Source organism: Siphateles boraxobius, unplaced genomic scaffold, assembly GCF_051911475.1.
Source record: "Siphateles boraxobius isolate OS27281-9 unplaced genomic scaffold, OSU_SipBor_1 22, whole genome shotgun sequence".
NCBI lineage: Eukaryota > Metazoa > Chordata > Actinopteri > Cypriniformes > Leuciscidae > Siphateles > Siphateles boraxobius.
The window spans coordinates 23,053,371-23,080,932 of NW_027508833.1; the positions used below are offsets into that span (position 1 = coordinate 23,053,371).

General features: G+C 39.6%; 1 protein-coding gene across 1 annotated transcript; it reads right to left on the minus strand.

Annotated features, from left to right (window-relative positions):
• Positions 1-120: 120 nt before the first annotated feature.
• On the minus strand, positions 121-27,507 carry pnoca (prepronociceptin a). The gene is made up of 3 exons (XM_077238200.1): positions 27,421-27,507; positions 7,950-8,102; positions 121-1,168 (listed from the first exon to the last, which is right to left on the minus strand). Exons 2-3 carry the CDS (start codon positions 8,070-8,072, stop codon positions 575-577), a joined length of 717 nt encoding a protein of 238 aa, XP_077094315.1. The 5' UTR covers positions 8,073-8,102; positions 27,421-27,507; the 3' UTR covers positions 121-574.
• Positions 27,508-27,562: the final 55 nt, after the last annotated feature.

A 27,562-nucleotide genomic window follows, 5' to 3' on the forward strand; every position in this document is an offset into this window, starting at 1 on the left:
AAAAATGTACTTAAAATCTATTAGATCTTAATCGTGATTTTGGAGCTCAAAACGACATAATATTGAGTCGGTCATCGTGACAATATATATATATATATATATATATATATATATATATATATATATTACATTTTTGGTTAACTATTCCTTTAATCGTTCTATTTTGTGCCTAGTAATCACCCGACATCCCACCTTAATTTGGAGTTTTCACTGTAGGAATTCTCATTGACCAATAGGTGGCAGTGTTGTAGAGGAGATGGATTCAAATCTAGTAAAGTTTTTAAATGGTCTTTGTACAATGTAATCAAACTAAAGGGGCCTTCATATACAATACCAATCATATGCAATCGTTAGATGTCTCGAATTGAATCTGAGTTTTCTTCAAACTTCAAGCTAATATTACTTATTGTTAGCTTTGTTTGACACAGATTAGATGCTTTAATGATTAAATGCACATCTAACCCTGTGGCACTATGAGAGCTTTTTGTGTTCGAGGAGAACAGTGCATGATATCTTATGAATGAGCATAACAAATGGTTTGCTGGGTAAGTTTATTCGCTTCGAAGATCAAAGCTTACTCATTCTGTTGGGTGACATCAGCAGACATACTATTAAACTCGCTAGCTCGAGTACTCATGCCCAAATACTGCTTGAGGAACTCGCTAAAACGCTTCTGGTTGTTCCATTTGCGAGCGGATTTGCGGACGCCTATGAAACCCCCATATCTCTTTTGCAAAGACCTGCCAGGATCCATGAACTTCCTGTAGCCATACTTGTTTTTGAGGAAGCCTCCAAAGCGTTTGATTAGGTGGATGGCAGCTTTTTCCTCCTCGTCGCCTTCCATCTCGTTGTCTCCATCTCGCTCTTCCTCAGATTCTTGTGCCGACTGTAGTTGCAGGAACTTGTATTTTTTACTGAGCTGCATATCTCGGTCCTGATCATCCATTTCCAAAGCCCGTGTTAAGTGGTCAAACCTCTGGAGGGTTTCAGAAAACTCCCCATCATCTTGGTCCACAGGCAGAGAGGTGTCCACCTCTTCATCTGCTCTTTTCAGCATGGCACCTCCAACCGATAATGAAGCTTTTGGTTTCTGCTCCACAATGGTCCTGCGACACATCTCCCAGGAGTCGCCTGGAGAAAGTTTACCATGACACTCTACCAGACACACCTGAATGAAGACACACACAAACACACACATTCCAACATCAATATGCTTTAATAATTCAGACACACTCAGAGGTGAAGAATGTCTGTAAAGTTATTTTCAACACAATTTATCCATTGACTGGTCTTAGCTGATTTAAAGGGACAGTTCATGAAAATTTTGTCATTATTTACCCTCAAGTTGTTCCAAACCTGTATGAGTTTCTTTCTTCTGTTGAACACAAAAGAAGATATTCTGAAAAATGCTGGTAATTAAACAGTTGACATTGACAGTAGCCATTGACTGTTGCCTCAGAAGTCTGTCCGAAATCAGTTTCATGAGGTACCTTCATGCTCAAACGCTGCCCGCAAAGTCGTTGCCGAAGTTTTCAGACGCGGCTCATGGGTGCCGTCCACTGTCTGGTTACCAAAATTCTTTAAAATATCATTCAGGTTTGGAACAACTTGAGGGTAATGACAAAATTTTCATTTTTGGGTGAACTATCCCTTTAAGATGGTCTCCCAGTCAGCTAAACTGGTGTTCTGAGGAACTAAAGTCACCAGTCACGACCTTTTTTTAAAGTCTATGCTATGGTCACGAGTCACGACCCTCGCATATTAAAGTGGGAGGAGCGCGAACTCTTTTTTATGTAATCCGGTGCAATCAATTAACCTATTCGAATTAAATGTCTGGCTTCAGGAGTTTGTTAGTGACCAGAAAGAGGGAGAGAGACAGAGAGAAGAATATGGTCATTCATGCTGAAAATGAATAAAAAACACCTCAGGGAGAGCCTATACGTAACGATGGAGGGCTACTCAGGCCAATCAGTTTCCGTAAGCAGCCTTGCCAAATTATGTTATTGTGTTTTACTTAATTACACAACAAGATAACTGAATCACCCCAGCTGTTTTGAGTCAAAGGTCCATCTTTAACCAAATTAGCACTTCTGCCCCCGCAAATGCGTCTTATTGACATGAATCAGAGAGTGTGTCCTCCTCTCCTCGGAGCTATAATCAGCTGCAGTGCACAACCACATTCCGTTGTTATGATCATTATAATTATGTCAACTAATGATGAGTTTCGGGGAAATTCGATACAGTTGAGGCCACAGATCTTGAACAGTAGGCTGCAGACAAATTAAATAAGATGAACGAAACTGTAGAAGATTTGTCACAAAGAAAACTTTTACATATTCTGAAGAATTATGCCTCTGACTTTTGAGTGGTTCCTAAGGTGCTTTAGCACGTTACTTATGTGGTTTCTAGTGTGTTTTGAGTGGTTATGTGGTGTCACTGTCAATAGAGTGGACTCTCTATGATATTATTCCGGTTTAGATATGTCTTGGATAAATCGTTTAATGTACGTGTATGAGATTTTTCTTCTTCTGTTATAGTCTGAGAATGCATGAGAATTAATTGTGTCTTATTTGGGGATCAACTTTGTACATTTCTCATTTGAAGAAAAAATTAAAATAGAAAGAAAGGAGACAATTATTGTCGTATAGTAGCCTATAAGAGCATATAGCTATAAAAATGAACATGGATGATGTGGTTTTGGAAGAATTTAATAAGAATACAATTTGAGCTCTTATTAAATCTCTGATTACAGATGTTTGTATGTGAACACTAGGGGTGTAACGATACACAAAATTGACGGTTCGGTTTTCCCACGGTTTTGACGTCTCGGTTCGGTTGGGTTTAGAAAGCTAAAATTGCTTCTTCTTTTTTTAAAACAGTGGTTTAATGAAAAAAATTTCTTTGTCTTTAAATTAATTCAATTACAATTAAACGTTTCACAAGGATTAAAAAAAAATTCTGCTAAATCTGTAAACTATATAGGGAGCCGCACATTACTATAACATTAAAGGTTGTAGACTAGACTTTTAACCTAAATTCAGATGCTATTTATTTTTTAGATATAATAATCAACACACAACACATTGTATGAAAACATGTAAACTGAACATAAGGCAGTTTTTGGATTAACTTGTGTTTTTACTCTAATTTGTTATTGAAATATAATACTTTACACAGTTGTCATTTTCATGAAAGATATTTTAAACATACATTAAATAATCAAGATATCATTAACAGGTTAAGTAAAATATAATATATAGGCTAACATGTTGCATTTATTTAGTGCAAGAGTTCATTTATAGGAACCAAAGTTGTGGACACTGAATCACTTGCCTGTTGAGGTAAATATAATGCTAGTGACAAGCTATGCTGTTTTATTGACGTCTTTCCGCTGCTGAAACACTGATTGAGCGATTACACGAGTTATGATGACTTTCAGTAAGTATACTGCATTTTTCAACATACCTTCAGGTGTCCATTCTGTAACTGGGGAAGAGATGATCGCGTTTACCCGCGCGCGATATTTTTTTTCACAGGATGGTAGGGGAAGACTCATGAATATTCATTAGGGAACTCATCCCCAGTGACTGGTAGGTTTAGGGGCGGAGTTAGGGGTAGGTCATCAGACCCCCAGTCAGGGGCGTCATGCAAGCAAAAATCTGAGGCAATTCTTTTCTGACGGTTAGACTAGGCTAGCTATCGATAACGTTACACTGACACAACTTAAGTTAATGCTCTGATTTCGCAGCTAATATCAAATCCATAACTATTTGATCAAGTTAAAATTTCCAGGTCAACCACAAATAATCCCACTACCTTTTAATATCATCCGATAACTAATTAAATGCCGATTTGTTGCTTTGCCCACTTACCTCTTCAAGACCATATGTAAAACATTGCCAGCTCAACGTGCGAGACGAGTGAGTTGCTTGAACATACACAGCAAAGATTCTAGAGCGCTGATTTGATATACACAGACACCACATTAGGAAAAAGGGGCGGGCTGATGCCTATTAAACATCCAGAAGAATCAGGCATGTGATTGGCTAAGGACAAAAAAGCAGGAAAATATACAGATTTTCTTGTTTTATTAACATTAAATAGATAGTTCTCCCAAAAAAATTAATTGTCATCATTTACTCTCTCAAGTTGTTTTAAACCTGAATAAGTTTTTTTTTCTGTTGAAGTTATTTGGAAGAATGTGGGTAACCAAACAGTTGATGTACCCCAGTGATTTCCATAGTATATTTTTCACAATGGAAGTCAATGGGGACCAGCAACTGTCTGGTTACCCACATTCTTCAAAATATCTTCTCTTGTGTTCAGCACAATAAATAAATTATTATCGGTTTGGACCAACATTACAGTGAATAAATAATGACAGAATTTTTAATTTTGGGTGAACTATCCCTTTAAGGACAAGCGGCTGCATGTTTATTATTAGGGCTACTGTCTCTTTAAGACATGTACGCAACGCGTCTAATTTGACAAGCAGATCTCTCTCAATTTTCTCGGTTTGCTTTCAGTTTAGACATAACCAACTTTCCTTATGTATTTTTGTGTAACCTTGTGTGTATTTGAGAGTATTAGCGAAATAAGACTCAAAAGATAACTTAGTCCAGTAACCAGGCGCTGTTAGACAGGCTTTTTTAGTGCATGTGCACGTCGGGTGTTCGCGCTCAGTTAAGCGCATGTTAGAACAGCGCATCTGCAGTGAATGACATGTTTAACCGGCAAGGCTTTAAAGCACATGCAAATAATTAACTTTTGTGAACTCACTGAACTGATGTGTCCCGTTCCTCTGCGCTAACATTTGATATGAGTATTTGTCGCGTTGTAGCACTTATGCTGTTGAGACGGAGGCGCCAGAACTGCAACTGATAGAATGCACGATATGTATTTCTACAAAAGCAGTCAGCAGCTTGTTTGGAGCAAGGATCATAGCGCAAATTTGAACTATATCGATATGGTCTAATTCCATATCACATTAAAAAATATATAGATATATTTTTTATATCGATATCGGCCAGTCCTACTTGTGGCCTAACGGCGATGTTTTTGTCAACTGACAACGATACCACTGCAGCGCTAGAGCGACTGAGGTACGAAATTGAGCAGTTGAACAAGCTGAACGCAAATACGTCCTTGCTGATACTTGGAAAGGAAGGAAATAATCTGTACGCACGTCAGCCTGTTATGTCCTCATATCTCTTCTCCTTTTCACTCCGGCAAATTGGAAAATCCGGAAAAATCACATTCCTGAGAATAGGCTACATTTGAGTCGTCATAGGCACTGGTAATTATGGAGCATAATAGGAATCAAAAAAATTATCAGGGAGGAAAAATATGAGGGGGCACGTGCCCCCTCACTTTAAATGGGCATGACTCCACTGCCCCCAGTGACGGGTAGGTTTAGGGGCAGGGTTAGGGGGTAGGTCATCAGACCAATCAGGCATGTGTTCCCTAATGAATATTCATGAGTCTTCCCCTACCATCCTGTGAAAAAAAATATCGCTACCCGCGCGCCGCGCTGCCGCTTGAAATGAGGAGCTTAGTAGGCCTACAGCGATCTGTCACGCCACAGCAAAGAGCGCTAAAACGCCGTTTATTGTTTGAATTTCGTGATCAAATAGACAGAATTTGAAAGATTACACCTTGCTTATTATCGAAAGTAACAAAACACGGAGCTTGTTATTTGGTGTTAATGGTGGTTAGGCTACAAAACTGAACTCGTTGTGTACTGTACACATAAGACACAAGGTCCATTGAGCCGGGCTGGGCGGGGCCGGGGTAGCAGGGGGCGGGGAGGGGCGTGTTCGGTACGCAATGAGAGTATCGCGATTCGAATCGTGTGTTCTGTATAGCGGTTATTCGGTTCGGTTCGAATATCGTTACACCCCTAGTGAACACAATCTGTAACATTGAGATCTCTTCTGAAAGTGAGACAAGAAATCAGTGAGATCATTGAGGTAGTTTTTTCCTGAAGAACAAAATTCTCGGCACAGTTCTCCAAATGCTTTCCATTTAATCTCATTGGAGAGATATTTAAAGGCGTGGTAAAACACGATTTCACTTTTCACGATTTCTCACTTTTTTAGTGTGTAATGTTGCTGTTTGAGCATTAACAACATCTGCAAAGTTACAGCGATCAAAGTTCAAAGCAAACGGAGATATTTGCTTTTAAAGAAACCAATTTCTAGGACTACAGCAAACAGCCGGTTTTGGACTACACCACATTCCTCCAGGGTTGCTGACGTCAGCAAACCCCAATAAACCCCTCCTCCGAGAATACGAAATAAGGGGGGCGAGGGCATTTGATATTGCGTTGGAGAAGAGTTATTGTGGTATAGGAGTGTTGTTGCAGCCGCAATGTCGCCGAAACGCTGTTATTTTCATCAGTGCCCGGATTGCAGGTCCACTTTGTTCAGCCTTCCTGGGGTCGCGGGAGTTAAGGCTGATTCATACTTCTGCGTGGGACCTACGCCGGAGCCTCTACCCCGAAGCCTACGCTTTGGTTTTAATTTATACTTCTGCGTCGTTGTCCGCGTTGACGCACGCAGAGGGAGCATGTGAAACCCGAGGAAGCGGTTTGAGCAGACCAATCACAGCGCTTGCGTCCGCGTAGAATAGACGCGTTGTTACATTTTTGGAGAGGTGCACGTCAGGGTACGCCGGAGGGTACGCGTGCTACACACAGCCTACGGTATAGCTACGGCGTAAGTTCGACGCAGAAGTATAAATTGGGCTTTAGGGATCAAAGGTTAATTATTACCCAAATCTCGCTCTCTGTGAGGCACATTTTAGGGAGGAAAGCTTCCACAATCTTGGCGAGTTCAATGCAGGATTCGCACAACGGCTTGTGCTGAAAGATGGAGCAGTTCAAACTTTAAGAACAGAAGCTTTTGTTTACGGGCCACAATCTGTAAGTATGATTTATTTTTCGTCAATGTGTTTTCCTGTAATAGTTCGTATTGTTAATTGTAGGTTGTAGCAAGGAAGTAAACAAATGACAACGCTGTAAACCAGCTTGTTAAATGCTCTTTCATACTTAACGTAATCCAACAAACACCTAATGTTACAAACTTTTTAAAAATCTCAACAGCGAACCTGGAATTAGAGTAAATTATTTTTTGATTAGAGCTTTTTTGTATTGTTTATCGCTTGTTTTTCTACAGGCATGCTAAACATGTTTCTGTGTTTGATTTGGCTACTGTAGTAAATCCAATGTTTAGTGTTCGTTTTGGGTTAATAGTTCTGTCGACAGATATTTGGCTACAATTGTTCTAAAAATACAAAAGCAACCGTGCCATACAGTCAGTAACGATCACTATAGATCCGCAGTCTTTACTCAAAAAATGCCTTTGAGGACTGTAGTATAATTTGTTAGAACGATTATATGAAATTCTTGTTTATGAAGCTTATTTTTTTGTAATAACAAAAAACGAACCTTTCTGAAATGTCGTTTAACAGCTGTTCTTGAACAGGTTCTGCTCGATCATCTTCACTAACATTCTCTGGGTCTGATTCGGGCTCAAATTGGTATGGTTTTATTGACGCCATCGTTTATAATACACCAAAGCACAGACTGGCTACCGGTAAAGGTACGGGGTGTGACGTTTCCGGAAAACGTGCACTAGTCGGTAAGCGAATCACAACACACTGGGCCAGCTAACCAATCTGAGCCCAGTGTGTATTTTTGAGGGACTGGCTTCATAGAACCCGGAAACCATCAAACCATTTTTACAAGGAGGGGCAGAGCAGTGTAGAATAAAGGTAAAATATATGAAAAATAATGATTTTTTTTTAAAAAACGAAGCATGAACACATGTTACAGTGCACCCCACAAACACAATCAAGCCTTTGAAAAAAATGTGTTTTACCACCCCTTTAAGAGATCTAATTTGTGATATTCTTTTGTACAGGGAGTGATGGCCACTGTGGGGGATTACCAAATTGTTGAAGGCATATTCATTAGGGAGTTTTTGGCTGCAGAAGAGGCAATCCTTCTGGCAGTCACACCATGCTGGGTTACACAGTCCAAGCAACAGTAGCGTCCACAGTGGAGTCTTCATCACGGAGTGTGAGAACAGCTGAAGTGTAGTCTGTAGAGAAAAGAGATGATGGTATGTGAGAGAAAATATGTCACAGAAGCAAAACTTGGCAAAACAGTATGTGTGTATACATTAGTTTAAGGTATTAAAAGACTTTCCTGGATCCTGTGATTGTTCAAGCATTATTAGCACTATCTTTTGTGACTCAAATCAAATAAACTCAAAATCAAAAACCAACTGTAATAAAAATAACCTGAATAACTTCAGAATAATGTATATATACAACATTTAAAAGTTTGGTTAGTGTCTGAAAGATTAATTTTTATGTTTTTGAAAGAAGTTCAAGGTTGCATTTATTTGATAAAAAATACAGTAAAAACAGTAATGTTAAATATTATTACAATTTAAAATGAAAATAAATTTTTAAAAATAGCATTAATTCCTGTGATCAGAGCTGAAGCTCATTACTCCGGTCTTCAGTGTCACATGATCCTTCAGAAATCATTCAAATATAGTCATTTGGTTCTTAAGAAACATTGCTTATTATTATTAATGTTGAACAGTTGCGCTGCCTAATATTTTTGTGGAAAACTATTTTTTTTCAGGATTCTTTGATGCATAGAAAAGGAACATCATTTATTTGAAACAAAAATGTCTTGAAAACATATAAAAGTATTCACCGTCAGTTGAATTTTTATAATTGATTCTGTTATTTTCCTGTTTATTGCTGATAATCCGTATAGTTTAAAGCACTATATAAATGAAGGTGACTTGACTTGATCAATTTAAGTCAGGGTTCTATGTTGTTTGGACTTGCTGTTTTCCGTCTTAGTTTGTCACCATATTGTTACTAATTTTACTTTGTCATTCTGTTCAGCTATTCGTCATTGGTTACCTTGTTTGATCTGTGTATTTAAGTCCATGTGTTTCATTTGAGTTTCTTGTCTATGTATTAAAAACTTTACTTTTTACATTCATCTTCATCGTCGTGTGCCTATCTATCTACAACCACCAGCTGTGACAGAAGACTGGACCCAGAAAAGATTTTGTGTAACTATTTTTATTTTTTATTTAGTATTTTTGTCTTTCATTTTCCCCCTCATCATGGCTTTCTTTACCTGCAATAAGACTGTTATGCCTGGAGCAGATGGACCGTTCGCTGGCGGATTATACACAGGACCTTTTAGATCTGGCCTGCCTTACGTACTATGACGATGACTCGCACACCATCTTTTTCCATGCCAGCCAGAGTGAGCAGGCGCAGGCATGCCTGCCAGCGAACGCTCTCCTTGAGGACATCCCTATGTTGGGTGGGTGCTGGTGCAAAATGGACTGGATTTCGTCGTCAGCCCCGAAGAGGACACCAGCCCCACTCCCAACCCAGAGTCCAGCCAGACACCACCATGTGAAATGGACATGAAGCCTGAGCCCACCGCAGACTGTTATTTTTTCTTTGGAGAGGATGATTCCCTGATCCCACCCGAATCAGACTCTTCATATTCAAATCTATGGATCCCGCAGCCTCCCTCTCCCCCCTCCTCTCAAAACCTCAGCTAGTCCTTCTACCCGGACTCCGCTGTCTCAGCCCCTCTGTTCCTCCTCAGCCTCCTAACAGTGATATGGATCCACTTCGGGTCTTCTGTGAGCCACCTACCCCTGGGCGAGTGAATCCCCTGGCTCTGCCTCCAGCCGCTGATCCCGTCACTCCACCTCAGCCCGTCGCCCTGACTCCTCCACCTTCACGTCACCCCCCTCGGCTCCTGCCGGCTCTGCCTCGGGTAGACATCGACATGACTACGCCACGGACCTACGATACGTCTGCTGTGCTCTGTCTCTCCATCCCAAAGGCTCCGTCTGGCTCCGCCCTACCTGTGGGTTCGCCTCAGACCTCAGTCGCTACAGTTCAAACTCAGCCCTCCGGTACCCAGGTTCCACCTCGGGGGGTCGACGCTACAACTTTGTCACGGCCTCCAAAGCCTACGGTGTTGTATCGGAACACCGGCTCTCCGTCTGCACCCAGCGCTCCACCACCATCAGCTCATTGTCAGTCGTCGCAAAGGAAATCCCCTCCATGGCTCCTCCCTCCTTCGCCGCCGCCGTGGATCTCCATCCTGGCTGGACTCTGGGATTCCACCTGGCTTCCCCTGCTCCAGGCTTCTCCCTGGCTCAACCCACCATCTACACCACCTTGGTTTTCTTAGTCTTCACTCCTCCTGGTTTCCCGTCCTCCACCAGAGCCTCCTCCTTCCTCTGTTGGCGCGAGGTCGCTCCTCTTTGGGACGGGACGGACTGTCAGGATTCTATGTTGTTCGGACTTTGTTTGCCGTTTTACTGCCTTAGTTTGTCACCATAGTTATTCATTTGATTTAGTCATTCTGTTCAGCTGTTCATCATTAGTTACATTGTTTGATCTGTGTATTTAAGTCCTTGTGTTTCATTTGAGTATTGTCCAGTCTCGATGTATATGTGTGATTGCGCTATTCTTGATCTGTGTTTGCCTTTTGGATTATCTATTAAAAACTTTACTTTTACATTCATCTTCATTGTTGTGTGCCTATCTACAACCATCAGTTGTGACATTTAATGCATCCTTGCTGAATAAAAGTATTAATTACTTAAAGTTTAGTATGGTATTGGTGAGCATAAACCCTTTGAAATCTGTCTAGAAGCTCAAGAGTCCCCAGTTAAAATGAAAGCATCGTTTTAGAAGAACTGGAATAAGACTCCCTGAGTAACTTGATTGCAGATTAATCATAGTTTATTATAAATTAATGTTGTTATATTGTTGCAGTCTTTAGTTGGTTGCTGGGCGACTTTGTTTAATAAGTTTTAATGGACTGTTTTCTTTATGGAAGCTTTAGATACATTAATTTAATAAAATAATTTCAACTCAGTTCAATATTTAATGATCAATTTATTTGTTTATTTGGCAAGTAGCCATGTAATGAGCAGAATAATATACAGTCAAAAGGTCATTATTGCAAAATAATATCCTTCAGGGTATGTTTATTTTTTGATAATGACTGTCTGAATGTACTTTATCCCGCACATAATCTAAACTTGATTTAGATGTAAAAATGTATCCTCTGGTGATGATAACAAACTATATTTAAAGGTACTTTTTGATTGTATTTGAGAAAGACTTAGCATTTGCATGTACTTCATTAGAAAAACTCATCATCTGTAGTAATTGAAGCTAGAATTAGTGCTTGTGGCATAATGGGAGCAGAATAGAGAAGAGGAGGAGGATTTGAGCCGCTGTGATGCATGCTGGTTAAGCAGTCTTAGTCACCACATTATTCCAAACAATAGAAAGGACTATAAAGCTTCAGCATTTAAGCGCTTTAAGAATAATAATCTTATTCTGTGGCTTCCTGCTCAAGCAAATAAAGCACCGATGAGAATGTACATTTCAGCATTGACAGGTGGCCTGTCATGCTATACGCACATTGATTAGCTGCTTCAAAAGCAACTTCAAGATAAATCAATTTCACCTGCATTACACTTGTACTAAAGGTGTCACTAGGAACAAAAGAAAAGGTGTAAGTCACGGAGAATCGATAGGCACCCCTTGAGTGAGTTTTATTGAGTTTGGTCACTGTACGAGCAACAGACAGAAAAGACTATGGAAAGACACATAATTATAAGTGTGTGAGTGAATTACACAACTTTATGTAGGGAAGAATGAACTAGATATTGATTTTTACCACCCCCTTTAGCTTATTTAGTTTTTTTCTCTTCTCTGGAACTTGAACTTGAAGATGACGCACCTAAATGGATACTAGCCAGGGTGCAGCAGTGTTTAGAGGTGATATTTCAAGTGAAGATTGTTTGTTGCAACTACAGTATTTCTCTTTAGCAGTTATTTATTCTTATTGAAGTTTCTCATTTGAATTTAGATGACCAGGGCAAGTTTTTCTGTGCACCTCAATTGCCCCATAAGTTCTTAATCTCACTGCAGTTTTTACAGACCTATACATACATGTGGGATGCAGAGCTTGGCAGGCCTTCAAAATGTAATTAACTAACTCAATTACGTAATAAAAAAGACTTAACCAAGATAGACACAGTGATTTAACTCCTGACCTTTGGAATTATCTCATATACCCAAAGGAAAGAACAATCTCTCATTGACTAAGTGGGAGGAAATCGGTGCAGTTTGAGAAACTGCTTTTTATATCATAAGAAAGCTTTTCTGTTTTGAAAAGGAAATAGTGCTCTATTTACAGAATGTCAGAGTTTCATATCTTTTCTGCAGTAGCAGTGCATACAAAGATTTGTGACATTGTCTGCACAGTGCAGCTGGAGTGGCACTTATACCAAAATAAGATTTATTTCAAATTGTTAATGCTGAAAAGAGGAGGAATAAATGCATTTACTCAGAAATTAAAATTGCACTCTAAAAATCCTGGGTTTAGCCTGTGTTTTGAGGTAATTTTTTCAGCGTCTTGGTAGTTTTTGTGTTACCTCTCTCCTGGGTCAAACGTAAAAGCCCAGCGTTTGAGTTATTTAGCGCTGGCTTTTTGCATGTCCTCTTCAGAAGAGAGTAGTTCTCAGTGACATCGAACTTGCATTTCTTCTGTAAAATACAGGTTTTGTAGGCTACGTTTCATTTTATTTATAAACTTGTAGCCTACTGTGCTGTACATCATTTTATTTTATGCAAAGCAACATACAGGGACGCGATGTGAGTCATCTAAACGAGTGTTGCATCGGTATTTTCATAGTGGGTAACATAAATGAAACACGGGTTAAAATGGAGATAATTCACGTTTCTTCTTTAATCAGAAGCACCGGCATTACAGCATGAACAGCCGCCTAACTCGCATACTAACTCACTTCTCTTTTCTCTTTTTTTTCCCCAGCGCTCTGATTTAAAGGAACAGAAGCACAAAATAACCTCTACACAAATAAATATAAACATTTTCTTAAATAGAGTATTATTTTCCCCAAATAAAATAATCAATTTACAAATAGTGAAATAAAATAAAATAATGAACTAGCAAATTTAAAGGTTACAGTCTTCCCCTGCTTATCAAAGAAACATCCTCTTTTCTATGTCAATATAATGCTGAATAACTTTACAACATCGCAACAACCAACTAACATGACAACACCAGCATTGCATATGCAATATAGTGCATCAAAATGTATATTACCAACACTCCTAGAATACACATTCCTTATATGCTGTATGAAAACTCAAATTATGTGTTATATAGTACAGCAAAAGTACAGTGCACATACAACTAATTTGTGCATAACACATCAACAAACAATATCTTTAAATTTCTCAGGTTTCTTAACCATGCGGCCACTGCAAGTCAGTTGAGGTGGGTCCACTGATGACAATATGACCCTCCCCGGGGCCTGAGAGGCTGTAGAGAAAACACTAGGCTGTGGCACAGATTCTGGCTGAGACAAAGTAACAGTTTGAGCTGAACATTCAGTCCTTGCTCCAAGTGCAATCTGCTTTTCAGGTGGGTTAGGCACATAAGGTGGGGTAGGGGGTCGGAAAGGCAAAGCTCCTGACAATGCAGTGAGTGGAACAGAGTGAGGGGCCACAGCACTATCCACCACATGAGGCACAAATACTGGAGAGGAGCTGGCAGGCAAATTCCCTATGGAACCCCTGTAAGGCTTTAGGCGATTGTGATGTACCACCCACCGTCTTGACTGGGGATTTCTTGGAACTGTAATCTCATAAGTTACACCAAGGCTGTTATCCTTTTCCATTCTCCTCAGAATTTTATACGGCCCTTTCAATTTAGGGGCATATTCTGCTTCTGCTGCGTCATCCAAAAAGTCAAAACTAAGTCAACTGGATTATGTGGATGGAAATATGTCTTTTTGTTATACTGCCGTTTCTGATTAAGCCTAGCTGCAGTGGACTGTGCAGTAGCATCTCGGAAAGCATAGGACAAACATGTGGTCACATCTCGGGGATATTCTGCAGGGGTAACTGGTGTACAGGAAGTGACAGTAGGGACTACAGTTCAAAAGGATATCGGCAGGTAGTAGTGGTTATTTGCCATGTGCAAGAAAGTTAGGAGAGAACCCGGTGCTGAAATAAACACTGGAGTTATAAGCCAGTTCCACTTGTGGCAGATACCATCCCACTCAGCCCCACTTTCACAAATGTACTTTGCGAGTTGGTCTTTCAATGTTCGATTCAGTCTTTCGACCATACCATCGCATTGGCCGTGGTATAGGTACGGGTTTTCTCAATGCCAAGTTGACTGCACAAATGTTTAATCAAATCGGACTCAAACTGTCTACCTTGGTCTGTATGGAATATCTCAGGGTATATCTTTCTGTATCTATATCTGTTTATTGTAATCCTCAAAGATGCACTGTGCTACAGTTGTAGCACGCTGGTCTTTCAGGGGGTACAGATTGACAAAGCGGGTAAAATAGTCCATTACAACTAAAACATACCTATTCCCAAGCGAAGTAACAGGTAGCTCAGTGATGTCAGCAACAATTCTTTGGAATGGTTTTTCTACATTGATCGACTGTAACGGGGCCCTTTCATGAGGAGCGGTAGAAGCACAGGACTGACAAGATAAACATTCAGCACAGAATTTATGGGTATCACGAGACATGTACAGCCAATAGCACATTTTCCTGGCTCTCAAAAAAGTACACTCAGCATTCAAATGTCCACTGAACTTTTCTCCATGAAAACACTTAAGAGCTGTTTGAATGAGTACCTCAGGCAAGACTACTGGTAACCAGGAGGGCTATGAGGAGATGATTTTACTCTATGACACAATACCTCTTGGACTGATAATTTGGGGAATTCATGCCAGAGTTTCCTCAGCGTGGCAGGAGATTGTTTGAGTCTGCCTAATGGGGGCCTTTGATTACCATTCTCTTTCCAGTCCATGACAGTACTAAGACAAATGTCAGCTTTTTGCGGAGCTTGGAATTCAACCAAATCAACTGACAGTATTGGACTCATGTCAGGAAGGACTCCACAAACATTTGGAACTTCGGCAGAAGAGGAGACTCTTTCAGCAGTGGTATGGCCGAGAATGACACACTGCACTGCTTTTGTTTCTGTCACAGGCGAGCTAGGACGCCGCGACAAGGAATCAGCGCTATTATGCTGCCTGTATCCACTTGACAAATCCATTGTACTAAACCAACATGCACCTGACAAGCTGTCTAGATTCAGCATCTGATGGTCGGGGTAAGGGGTACAAGTCTTTTACAGTGACTGCATTAAGCTTCCTGAAATCAATGCAGAACCTGTAACTGCCATCTTTCTTTTTTACTAAGGGTGTATTCACACCAGGAAAGTCCGATAGTTCACTTGCTTTGGTCCGGACCAAATAATATATATATATATATTTTTTTTTTGGTACGGTTCGCTTTCACACTGCTCTTTTTGCAAATGAACCAAAATTTGTAAACAAAACCATACGTGTGTAGGTGTCATTGGTTGTTGCGTTAAATCTTACCCAGATACAATAGTGCTATTTTCTGATTGGCTAACAACACCAGAGGAGACGCGCTTGATTCCTGCCGGTTCCACAGTGAGAGCAACTCGGCCAGAGTTTTGGGCGCTGCGGCATATTAAATATATTACAAATAGTTTTTCAGCGTGAGAAATACAATGTGTGGTGGGAGAGCGTGACAAAAGACCGAAATGAGTGACTGTCACGCTCAATGCGTGACACTTGAGAGCCCTGTCACTCATTCATTCATTCATTCCATTCCAATGATTCACACACGACGCGCAGAAACACGCGCAACAGTATCGTGTGGCCAGACAGCGCGCCGGAATGGAGTGTAGTAGGCTACAACAGATCACTTTCCCATAACGCAACTCTGACTACGGAAGCCTGTTAACCCAAAGGCGCAGTGCTTTCTTGCAATTGGGTCGGTTCATGTTCACACCTTAAACGAACCGTACCAGAGTTCGTTTGGAACCGTACCGAGACCACCTCTTCAGCTGGGTCTCGGTTCGGTTGTTTGGTCCACACCCGAGTTCGATTGCTGTATTCACACCTGGGCAGGGTCCGCACCCGAGTTCGATTGCTGTATTCACACCTGCCCAAAAGGTCCGCACCAAGGGGGTAAACGAACTAGAGTTCGATTCAATCGAACCAAACAAGGCAGGTGTGAATACACCCTAAGGGGGCTTTCACACTGGCAGTTTAGTTCGGAACGGGGCACGGTTCGCATGAAAAATCTCTAATGTGAACGCTGTCATGGGACCCGGGTGCGCACTGGGGTACCGAACTCGAGACTGCCTGGAGGAGGTGGTCTGAGTTCGGTTGCTCCCGAACCGTGCTGCGATTCGCGTGTGTGTGAAAGCAACACGGACTCGGGTGCGCACTTGTTCAGGAAGTAAAGTATCCTGCACATGCGTTTTAGTCGATTATGATGTATTTAGTTAAATAAAACACACGTAAGGGATGAAGATTTACCCTGGGTACGAGCAAGAGTGAGTCTGCAGTTTATTCGCGCATAGTGCGTGCATGCAGGGCAACAAATTAATGGAAATCCACTGTCTCCTAAATAGAGTCCATTTGCAAGCAGCGGAAAGACAGCTTATGCGAAACACACACACATTTAACCTGCGTTGTTTACTCAGCTATGAATAATAGCACCAAATTAATAAAAAACACAATATATTGACCCACGTCGTGTTTTCTATCATGCGCCATGCACGTTTGCAATGACGTAAGATGCACGCAAACGCACCAGAGTTCAATAGAATCAAGTTGAGTGTAAAACGAGACCAACGCTGCGGGGGGCGCTGGGAACAATCGCGCTCGGCTTCGGACCGCAGCAAACGAGCCCAGTGTGAAAGCCCCCTAAGACGACAGGGGAAGCCCAGGGACTACAACTTTCTTCAATGACATCATGAGAAAGGAGCTGCTGAACTTGCCTGTCTATCTCAGCTGGCATGTGTGGCAATCAGGGTTGTGCTAGTTACTAAGATATAGTAACTAGTTACAGTTACTAGTTACTTCATTCAGAAAGTAACTCAATTACTTTGTTGATTACTTACACTAAAAAGTAATGCATTACTGTTAAAAGTAATTTTTTAGTTACTTTAAAAAATTAAATTCTTTAGTGTTCCCATTAATGTTCTTTTATGCGTTATGGTCTACACAAACACAAAACTGACTTAAACATAAAGTAATTTTTAAACACTTTTATTTAAGTCAGACCAGCACAAACTGAATATATCACAAGGATTTCTGAGCTGACTCACTATGCTGACTCGCGATCTTCGCAGTAGACGCGCCAGAGAGAAATGCACATTTCATACGGATTACATAAGCAGAGAGCAGTCTGTAGTCTGTTTTCTTTCGTTTTGAATTGTTCTGTTTAAAAGAAGACATGTCTGTGAGGCAAGTTATACGCCGAGTTTCGGCTCATTTATGAGACGAGCTCCAGTTCACGCGCTGGCGCCTCCGTTTCGTGATTATCTCTCGTCTGCTATATTTACTTCTTATTTATTAAATCCAGGCAATTGGTTGATGAAACATTGATTAAAATTAAGATACAATTAATACAAAACGAAATTCACTTTAAAGAAAGGTTTTGTGCTTTCTGTTTGATGTCTCTGTGAAAGTGTTAAAGCATATTTTAGTGCTGCTTTCAGAGCGCTCACGTACGGAGAACAGTCACGTCCGTAACATTGTTTCTTCCTCCTAAATGCGAACACTAAAAATAAAATAAAATAAAATAAAATAAATATTTTGTTCTGTGGAGACTGAGAGCCAGCCCTTCTTCATCCGGTGGGTAGTATTACTTTGGTTTGGGCAGTGTAATTCACAGAATTACTAAACAATATTTTAGGCCTATAAATTCAGCCGTATAAATGTGCATTTTCTAAGCTTAGAAAATGGACAAAATTCATTTGATTCTAATCATAATGTAACATTATTGTGAAATGTATTTCTTTATAGGCTATTTGCTATTAGTATAGTAAATCCTTATGTTTTTATCCAACTAGGCTATGTGTGGGCCTTATGTAAAATACAGGACAAATCGCTTCCCTTATTGATTTGATACGGGACGCATCATTTTACTTGTATATACGGGACAATTCCGTATTTTAAGGGACGGGTGGCAAGCAACCCTACCACCAATCCTACAATGCGTCGCTGCTGCAAACAGGTTAGGCTGTAGGCTACACTTCAGCCAAAATTAATTAATTTAAAAAAGTAACGGACAACGCACCATATGGTAACGGTAACGGAGTTAATTTTGCGTTACAGTATGAGTTACTGTCAAAAGTAACTGCGTAGGCTACTGCCCAACACTAGTGTAAATGTACTATAAGCCCTCTGCTTGATGGGCTGCGCATCCCCAGTACGAATGGTATGCTTGACCAAATCTGTACGACCATAGTCATAATCATTTGGTCTGACGATATCTGCATATTTGAAAATCATAGTCTCTAGCTGAGTCTGTTGTTCTCTGTCCAAAGCAGATTGACAGAGGTCGACCTTGGGTTTTGGGCAGGGCTCAATTTGAGTCTGAATTTGAGCTACTGTGGGTTCCAACATTGTGTATTCTTCACCTGGTTGAGAGACTAAAGAATGGAAATCACCTAGCCTCGTGCCACAGGGAACATGAAAATCCTCACTTGTCGGATTCATAGCTCGAACACAAGTCACGCCTGCTCTTACAGAGGTTGCTGTACGTGCTACAAAAAGACCTGGAACTGTCTGAATTTCGGGGTCTAAAATTAATTGCATGTGAACTCTTTTTCCCCAATATTGGGTTGAATTTTTTGCCAAAACATTAATCCGTGACCAAAGTGGGATCAAAATGGGCTCTAAAGTCACAGCACTACTCCTAACAGGAACTATATGACGTGAACACAAGAAAGGAACAGTCCAGTTACACAATTTTAAATTATTCTCCCTGAGGTCAATTTCAGTGTGATGTTTGCTAAGAAAATCCCAACCAAGGATAACAGGCTGTGTAGCATTTCTAACCACCTGGACATTATGGGAGAACACTTCCTTACCCAGCCTAATAGTAATAGGCAACATACCAAGAGTGTCAAGATAGTCATCCGTCACTGATTTTGCCAGCAGAAAGGAATCTAAATAAGCTTTTTCATGAGTGAGGGTATTGACATTCTCAGTGTTTCACTGATCAAAGATATTTCTGAGCCTGTGTCTATAAATGCTTGTACAGCAATGTTCTGGATGATAGCAAAAACATAAGGTGTGGGAGTGACAGAAGTTACCAGTTCTGTTTGTTTGGGCCCACTCATAGACTTTGAGCAGATACTTGGCCCATAGTACCTGATACCAGACGTTCCCCTGCTGATCAACATCCCCATTGTCAAAACTGACATGATGATCACCAGACCAGGGTAGATGGTAGATCGTGGGCCATATCTCTCACCAGAAAACTTGTTGGAGGGCAATTCTGTCACATGACGATCCAGATGATGAGGGGCGTGATGTAAGCGATGATCAGATGTCGGGCTGAAATAATCACGATGATGTAGAGTCGGGCCGACATGTTGGCTATGACGATGAGAAGTAGGGCTGGCATGTTGAGCACCATAATGTGGAGGCAGGCTGGCATTATTGTTGACGATCTCGATGATGAGGCGATGGGCTGACGTGACGATCTTGATGATGTGGCGATGGGCTGACGTAACGATCACAGTCATGTGGCAACGGGCTGATCTGATGTTCTCGATACTGTGGAGATGGACTGACTTGATGATCTCTATAGCCTCGATGTCTGTCACCGTCTCGGGTGGATGGAGCAATAAGGCTCATCTTGATGATATGGAGATGATGCAGGTGACAATGGGTATCTCCTGAGAGCGGAGAGGGGATCTCTACCACGTTCAGGTGAGTACCCTCTCTGTCTGGAGGAAGCATGTTGAAAACTGTGCTCATGCTGTCTTTTTAATTGACCGAATTCCATCCTGAGAGTCTTAACATCAGCAGTTAGTTGCTTTACTGCAGTCATGATTTCTGATGAAATGTCTCCAGATGACGCTGTCTTTGTGGACACCATAGCAGAAGGCGATTCACCACTGGATGAAGTTGCTGATGAATTTAGTGTCAGGCTGGTTTTTTGACTGAGATGGGAGAGGGGTGCAAGCCTGAGAACTTCCTGTGCTCGTTCCCACTTACAAGTAGTAGCTAATGCTTCCTCTGGGTTAGTAGCGCCATGCTCATGACATTTTGCTTAGTGAACAGGGTCAAAATGCTTCCAAAACCAGTCTTGTAATCTCAGCTGCAAATACTTCCAAAGGCTCTTTGGGCATACGCGGTCTGGCATTCACAAAAGTCTGAAAATGCAGCAAAAATTGCTTCTGTCCAAAAACGTAATTTGATGCAGCAACAAACTGTTCATAGTCTTGTTGTATAACAGGAGACAGGGAGAGCCAGTAAGCTAAAGCAATTCCACTCAATCGCGTAGGCAAAATGGCGGCCAAATCTTGTGTCTGTGCATTAGCACAAGCCTTAACAGCAAGCTCTAATCGGGCTTTCCATTAGGAAAAACTGTCTTTATCCTTACCGTCCCCATGTAAACATGGTGTAAGATCGAATTTGGAGTGCAGCACCTTTGTTGTGTGATTAGACGAAGCCGCGTTCTCTGTACGATGAGTCATACTGTCCAATTCCTCATCATCACTCCCAATTCCGGCAAATTTGAGATTTGCTCCACAAGTCCGTCAGGCCAAGAGCCCATTCAAGCCCATTTCCAATTTTTCCAAATCGAGGCACCAATCACAAACGTTGAGGCGGACTTTACACGATGATGATAGTGCGTCGACCTTTCGTTTATCAACCTTCAACGCTTTGATTGGTTTTAGGTCTATCCAATTGCGAGAGTGACGCCCCTTTGGAAATGAGCTGTGAATTAACCCATTAATGAATTAATTGAGAGTCTTCTCCAGACCCACTCTCTTAAAGGGGCAGGAGCACAAAATAACCTCTACACAAATATATATAAAACTTTGTATAAGACACATAAAAATGTATGAAAAACATTTTCTTAAATAGATTATTATTTTCCCCAAATAAAGTAATCAATTTACAAATATTGGAATAAAATAAAATAATGAACTAGCAAACGTAAAGCTTACATAAAGATAGGCCTTCTAAATCTAAATACTTTGAATGTTAAATGTGTCCTCAGAGCTGTTTACTGTTTGTTTATGAGCAAGTTATGGAATCATTCACAGCATATTTCGGCTATGACGAGTGAAACGCTGGGTGGTGGCCTGAAGTTAGCAGTTCCCCCACCGATACCATCTCCGGCACAAGAGACAGGCAGCTTCGTTACGGTGGAAACGTAATTTCAGAGACTGGTCGATTACACGTGAGTTATCTCTAAATGTTTATTTTTTACTTCTAATGTTGGTTAAATGAGTTTAAATGTAGGAAATATTGTATAGCCTACTTATTAAAAACGGTATAAAATATAATTTACTGTAGGCTAAAATATAAAAGGCATATCGAAAATAAAGGAAGTTATAGCTACTTGACCAGAGGTTGTGTGGAGTATTTTACAAAAGTTTAGATGATTTAACTTAATTTGTAATCACTCATTCATGTATGAAGTAAAAATAAACGATTATGAAATAATAAAATCAACCCATTATTGTTGGGTTAAATAAACAACCAAATTTGCTAAAATTAGTAAAATTAGCCCAACAATTTCTGCCCTATATTTACCCAACTTGTGTTGTTTTTAACCCTGTGTTTTTTAGTGGTATAAATAATTGAATGTTTTAAATATGACATTATTGAAACATGAAAGCCTGTTTCTGCTTCAGAGTAAAAAAATAATTAACAAATTTAAAAAAGGGAAATGCGATTTAATATCTGATAATTGTGACTTCATATTTTTTCACAGTTCAGACTTTATATATGTATATCACAATATTATTTTATATCACTAAAGTTGCACCTTTATTTTTTGTAATTCTGACTTGATTTTTCATAATTGCAACTTTATTTGGCACAGTGTCACTTTACAGCTCACGATTGCAACTTTATTTGTCGCATTTGAATCTTATTTCTCGCAATATGATTTTATCTCTCACAATTGCAACTATTTCTCGTAATTGTGACTTCATTTCTCAAAACTTCTCTTTATAGTTTATTTCTCACTGAGACTTTATATCTTGCAATATGACTTTATATCTCAGTGTTGCTTTATTTCTTATTTCAAAACTGTCTTATTTTTCGCTCCGATACGGGCTCTATTAGAAATGATGAACTTATAATTTATAAATAATTAAATATATACCCTGTCATTACAACAGCAAAGTTTCAGTGTTTTGCTGCTGCATTTTATTTTAATTTACGGAACAAAAGCAGCATCAGATCTGTCTCTGATTCTATGGGCTGAGATGGATCAGATCTATTTTATGGCTTTTATGCGGAATCGTGTTTTTACACAGAATCTGGTGCAGGCACTCTGCCTCCTCCGAGCAGCTTTATCTCAGCTGAGTAAACAACCCTAAGTGTTCATTTAGTCCATAAGCTTTAATGTTTTCTTTATTCATACTTTAATATACCTTCACTTATGTTAGCTTCTTTTCCATATTCTGATCAGATAAAAGGAGGAGAGACCCATGAATAAATGGATTCTAACAAGTAGACTGCAACATTTCTGTCATTTATGCTCCTAAATATCATGATGAGAAACATCAGACGTTGTCCAGTAAACAAAGCAAGTGGAAAGAATTCCATGTTCTGCTTCATTTCCCGTCTCCATCACCAGATACCCTCTTGGAGATATTGTTCATCATTTCAGACATGTTACCTCCTGAGATTTTGAATGTATTGGTTAAAGACACTCACTGGCTCAATTAAGCTCCAGAAGTAAATGGGGTTAGTTTTGCACAGCCCATTTCTCAATCAAATGTGTCATAATCAAAGCTAAATACCAGAGGGGTTCTCAGTGGCGGAGATGCGTGGTTCACTGCTGTGTCTAATTAGACCAGAATTGTGCAACTGCAGATGGAAAGCTGGAAAAAAATTGCTGCAAGGGGTCTGTGAGCTGACAAACACGTAATTACGATCATATATACCCCCTGTTTCACAGACGAGGCTAGTCCTAGACCAAAATGCATGTCTGAGCTGTTTTAACTGAACATCTTAAAATGTCACTGGCATTGTTTTGTCTCAAGATGCACACCAGTAATAGTTTTTTATAAGGCATGTCAATAAAAGCTACTTAAATGCCCTAATTGACTTAAGGCTCAATCCTGGCTTAATCTAAGTGCTGTCTGTGAAACCGCGACATAAAATTTACCTTATGTAGGCCTATGTATGACACCAAACAAACACCATAACCTAAGGAAATAAATAGTGATACAGTATAATATGATCATAATGGGCTGGCCATTGGGGCGGCGACTATATGACGCTAACAGCTGTACCTGGTTTGAATTAATGACGACAATTTCCTTCAAGTGTGACGCTTTAGATCAGTTAAAAAAGAAGAAATCTATAACCATTATCACCAATCCAGTATTAACCCAAGAGCCATTAGTATCCAATAGCTGATGTGTACAAGTGTCATTATTATTGGCTGTTAACATAATGAATGTCAATGAAATGACCAGTGATGCACCAACACCCCTGAGGAACATTTTATTGCTAATACGTTGCTCTTAAATAGCTCAGGAGACTATGTTTTCTTTAAATTCCTTAGGAGAAATAAAAATGAGACAATTGTTGACGTAAAGTGAGAGTGTATAGAGCTATAAAATGAAAGTGGACGACAATACAGACAGATATGATTTGGTTTTAGAAGAATCTGATGAGAAATGTTTGGGTTTGTATTGTGATCTCAGATGTTTGATTGCTTTGCATACTTTTGGTATCTTGGCCAATCTGAGCACAGTTTGAGATCTCTTCTGAAACTCGAATGCCCTATACACAGGCATATATCCCAAACGAAAGATGACCAATAGTGGCGATTTCTGTGGTCATGGCTTCTACACGGTGGTTCTACGTCGTACAGTGAAAGAGGTTCAAAGACGACCGTTGTCACGGTCTTGCGACCAAAGATTGCCTGCGATAATTTCATGACAGTGTCAGAAATTTAGCATGATCATCTCACAGTGTGTTTGCTGCTACGACCTACGTCTACTGACTAGCCAATAAAAATGCAACATGAAATGGCGTATTGATCAACTTGACCTGGTGCTAAAACCTCAATCTCCATTTGCAAAAGTGGCATGCCAATTTGCCCTCTTTTCCCTAGCAATGACCGCTTCCATATTCTCCTCTTTTGCTTCCTCCTATTTTTTAGGGCTCATAAAAACCTCAATTGCCAAAGTGCGATTCATCTTGCACTATTTATTTACCACTAGCACATGCTGATGACGTTTTATTCTTCTATACTAACTTGTGTCGTAGCCTACGATTCAATAGGTGTCACCATCGTACAGTCTACATACATGTCATACCCAAGTTTATTAGTTCTATGTCGTACAGTGTTATTTGTAATGATCTTATAGGATTGCTGAAATCGCACAGTCTGTTGCAGAAGCTCACATCAGTGCCAAATATGACACAGACAGGCAGACAGGTAATGTGAAAGGAAATGAGACAGAAAATAATAGAGTGTGTAGTGCACTTTGTTCACCTGTATAAGCAGGGGCACTGCAGCCCATGGAGGTCAAAGACAAACATTTGTGCGGACACACGCATACACTACAAACTCACAAGCAGATCAATGCAAGCACAAATTGAATGCCAAATTGCCCCAATAACCACAACTAAAAAAATATTTTTAAAATAAATAATTAGTGACTGGAATAGAAGGATTCACCATCACTTAAACAACTGTCAGGATGGGCTTTGCATTGACACACACGATATAAAGATAGATGATCTAATCAAAAAAGCTTAAGGTTGTTTCGTGCTTGTGATGCAAAAGTAATTGTTTCATCTGCGGTATTGAATGCAGTTGTTAAACTCAAGTTAGGGGCAGAGGAACTCCTTGGTGAAATATCATCCTGCAGTGCAGTTTTCATAGTCCAGCATCAAACAGACATGTTAGTCTAGATGGCAGATAAACTGTTTGGAATTTGAAAAAAGGATTTTGTGATATTACTTTCAGGTTTGTACTCTTACTATGGCATTTAACACCTGTTTTCATGATTGTATTGTAAGAATGAAGCATAAATCTGAGTCACATCACACTGCTGTACTGCACTGCACATCCATCTTCAAACAAAGCCTTCCTTTTCTCCAGCCAGTGCCTAATATACTTTATAGCTACTATTTTGAACTGGGTGACCATTGTTAAATATCAACAACACAAAACAAAAAAACTAAACAATATAATGCAACATAGTCCAATAGATATATATTCATGTAAAAAAAAAATCATGTTTATTATAAAGCTAGATTATAATTTTTATAAATATTTCCAGTGATTATGCTTATATATTTTTCTTTTATGCCTTTTAATTTATTTGATTTATGATTATGTTTTTTTTGCATCAGGATATTTAAAGCACCAATTTCAAGAGTCAAATTCACAGTGGCTAAATTTGTGCCATGCGTTTCGGACGAGCTGATAAATTTGCCATCATAGCATCACTTTCCCTCAATGATTTTTCTACAATCTCAGAAAAAAAGGCACAAAAGCTGTCACTGGGGTGGTACCTTTTTAAAAGGTAATATGTACACATAATTAGCTTTAAAGTACCAATATAGTAAATAGACTACAAAGGTGTTAATTAGGTACAGCCACAGTAACAGCTTTTGAACCTTTTTTTCTGAGAGTGTATCTTGTGAAAATTTTCTATTAATCATTATGTGGATTTTTATTTACATAGTTTTTAAAAAAAAAGTACTGAAACGATCATTCGTAATAATGCGTAAACAGCATTATTCAGTCCCACTTTATATTAAGTGGCTTTAAGTACTATGTACTTACATTGAAAAGCAGGTACAATGTACTTATTGTGTTCATGTTGCATTGTAAAACAATTTTGCTGCTATTGAGGTGGGATACGGGTAAGGTTAGGGACAGGTGTGGTGGTATTTGAAGGTTTAAGGGTTGGTTATGGTGTAAGGGAAGGGTCAACAGTGTAATTACAAATGTAATTACATAAATTAATTACAGCTGTAATTACATTCAGGTATTTTTAAAATATAAGTACAATGTAAAAACATGTAAGTCCATTGTATCAAATTATTAATTTCAGTGTTAGTACATAGTAATTAAAGCCACTTAACATAAAATGGGACCCATTATTCTAATAAAATACAACATACGACACTATGCAATTTGCATAGAAGGAATCAATGGCATGTAATCTTTTTCTAAACTCTTTTGAGTTGTAATTCAGACAGGTTTTTGTTATATAATAAACAGTATTACCACTTTGACTTTTTTTTTAATGATCATAGCCACAATTCTCGCAAACTCAGCTCTGATCTTTTAGTGGCACTCTGTGGTTTAGAACAAGTTAGATATGAAATAATCTGTTGCAACATCAGAAAGTTAAATTTTTGAATCATCCAAGGCAGAATTACATCCAATGCATCACAATCTTTAAAGGCTAATTCATTATGACCTCATGTGAAATCAACAAAAAATTTACGTCACTCTTAATTTTTGTAACCTGAGCACTAAATCCAAACTAACTCCAGCAGATAAGACATTTATAGGCACTGGCCACAGATAGTAGAAAATTGCATGGTAATGGCCCATGAACGGAGCAGATGCTGGGCATTTTGCTGCACCAAAAGTCAGCTTGCTTTCAAAAATTATTCACAAAACTGCCGATATTCCCTCTCAGCTGAATCGAACACCTCAGAGTACAGTAAATTTCTCCCTAAAGTTAAATGAGGTGTATAGTAGCCTGGATTATGCCTTGTAAAGAGTTGCATTGATTTCACTATGGACAAATCAATGGCATTGTGAGAGCAAAGTGAAAAATACGTCCCTGTCATTCACAAGACAGAACACAGAAGACACAACATGTTATAAACCATCATTTTTATGCATAATTTGATGCTTTATATCAGTAAATTATCGGGAAAAAATATAAAATGTTTATTGCACGATTATGCAATAAACTACAGATCTGATGGGATATTTCACCCAGAAAGGATAATATCATCTATTACACCCCTATGTTTTTCAAAACCTGTATTACTTTCTTTCAAAAGAAGATATATGTTGGGGTCCAAACAAAATTGAACACAGAAAGAAAGTAATAGAGTAAATGTGAACTATCCTTTTAACGTCCAAGTTTAACAAACATTTTATTACTTGAATTTCATACTCTAAATTTCAAATAATCAGCAATCAGATTCGTGCAAAGCGGCCTGAGTAAACTGAGTGAATCTAAGGTGTTTCTCCCCCTCTGTCAGCCTACCTGAGCTGTGTGCGGTTCAGGCACCTGTCCTGAGCAGATCTGCTGAAACTGAAGGCGGTTATATTCTCCTATTGCCTGCTTCTGTTTGTTTCCTAAGAGGATGCTGTTGCTCGGTCGTCTTATAGAGACACACCCCTCCCTG

Coding starts and splice junctions, on each gene's coding strand:
- pnoca (XM_077238200.1), bottom strand. CDS start 8,072: ATGAAGACTCCACTGTGGACGCTACTGTTGCTTGGACTGTGTAACCCA. Junction 1,169..7,949: donor AATATGCCTTCAACAATTTG/GTAATCCCCCAC, acceptor GTCTTCATTCAG/GTGTGTCTGGTAGAGTGTCA.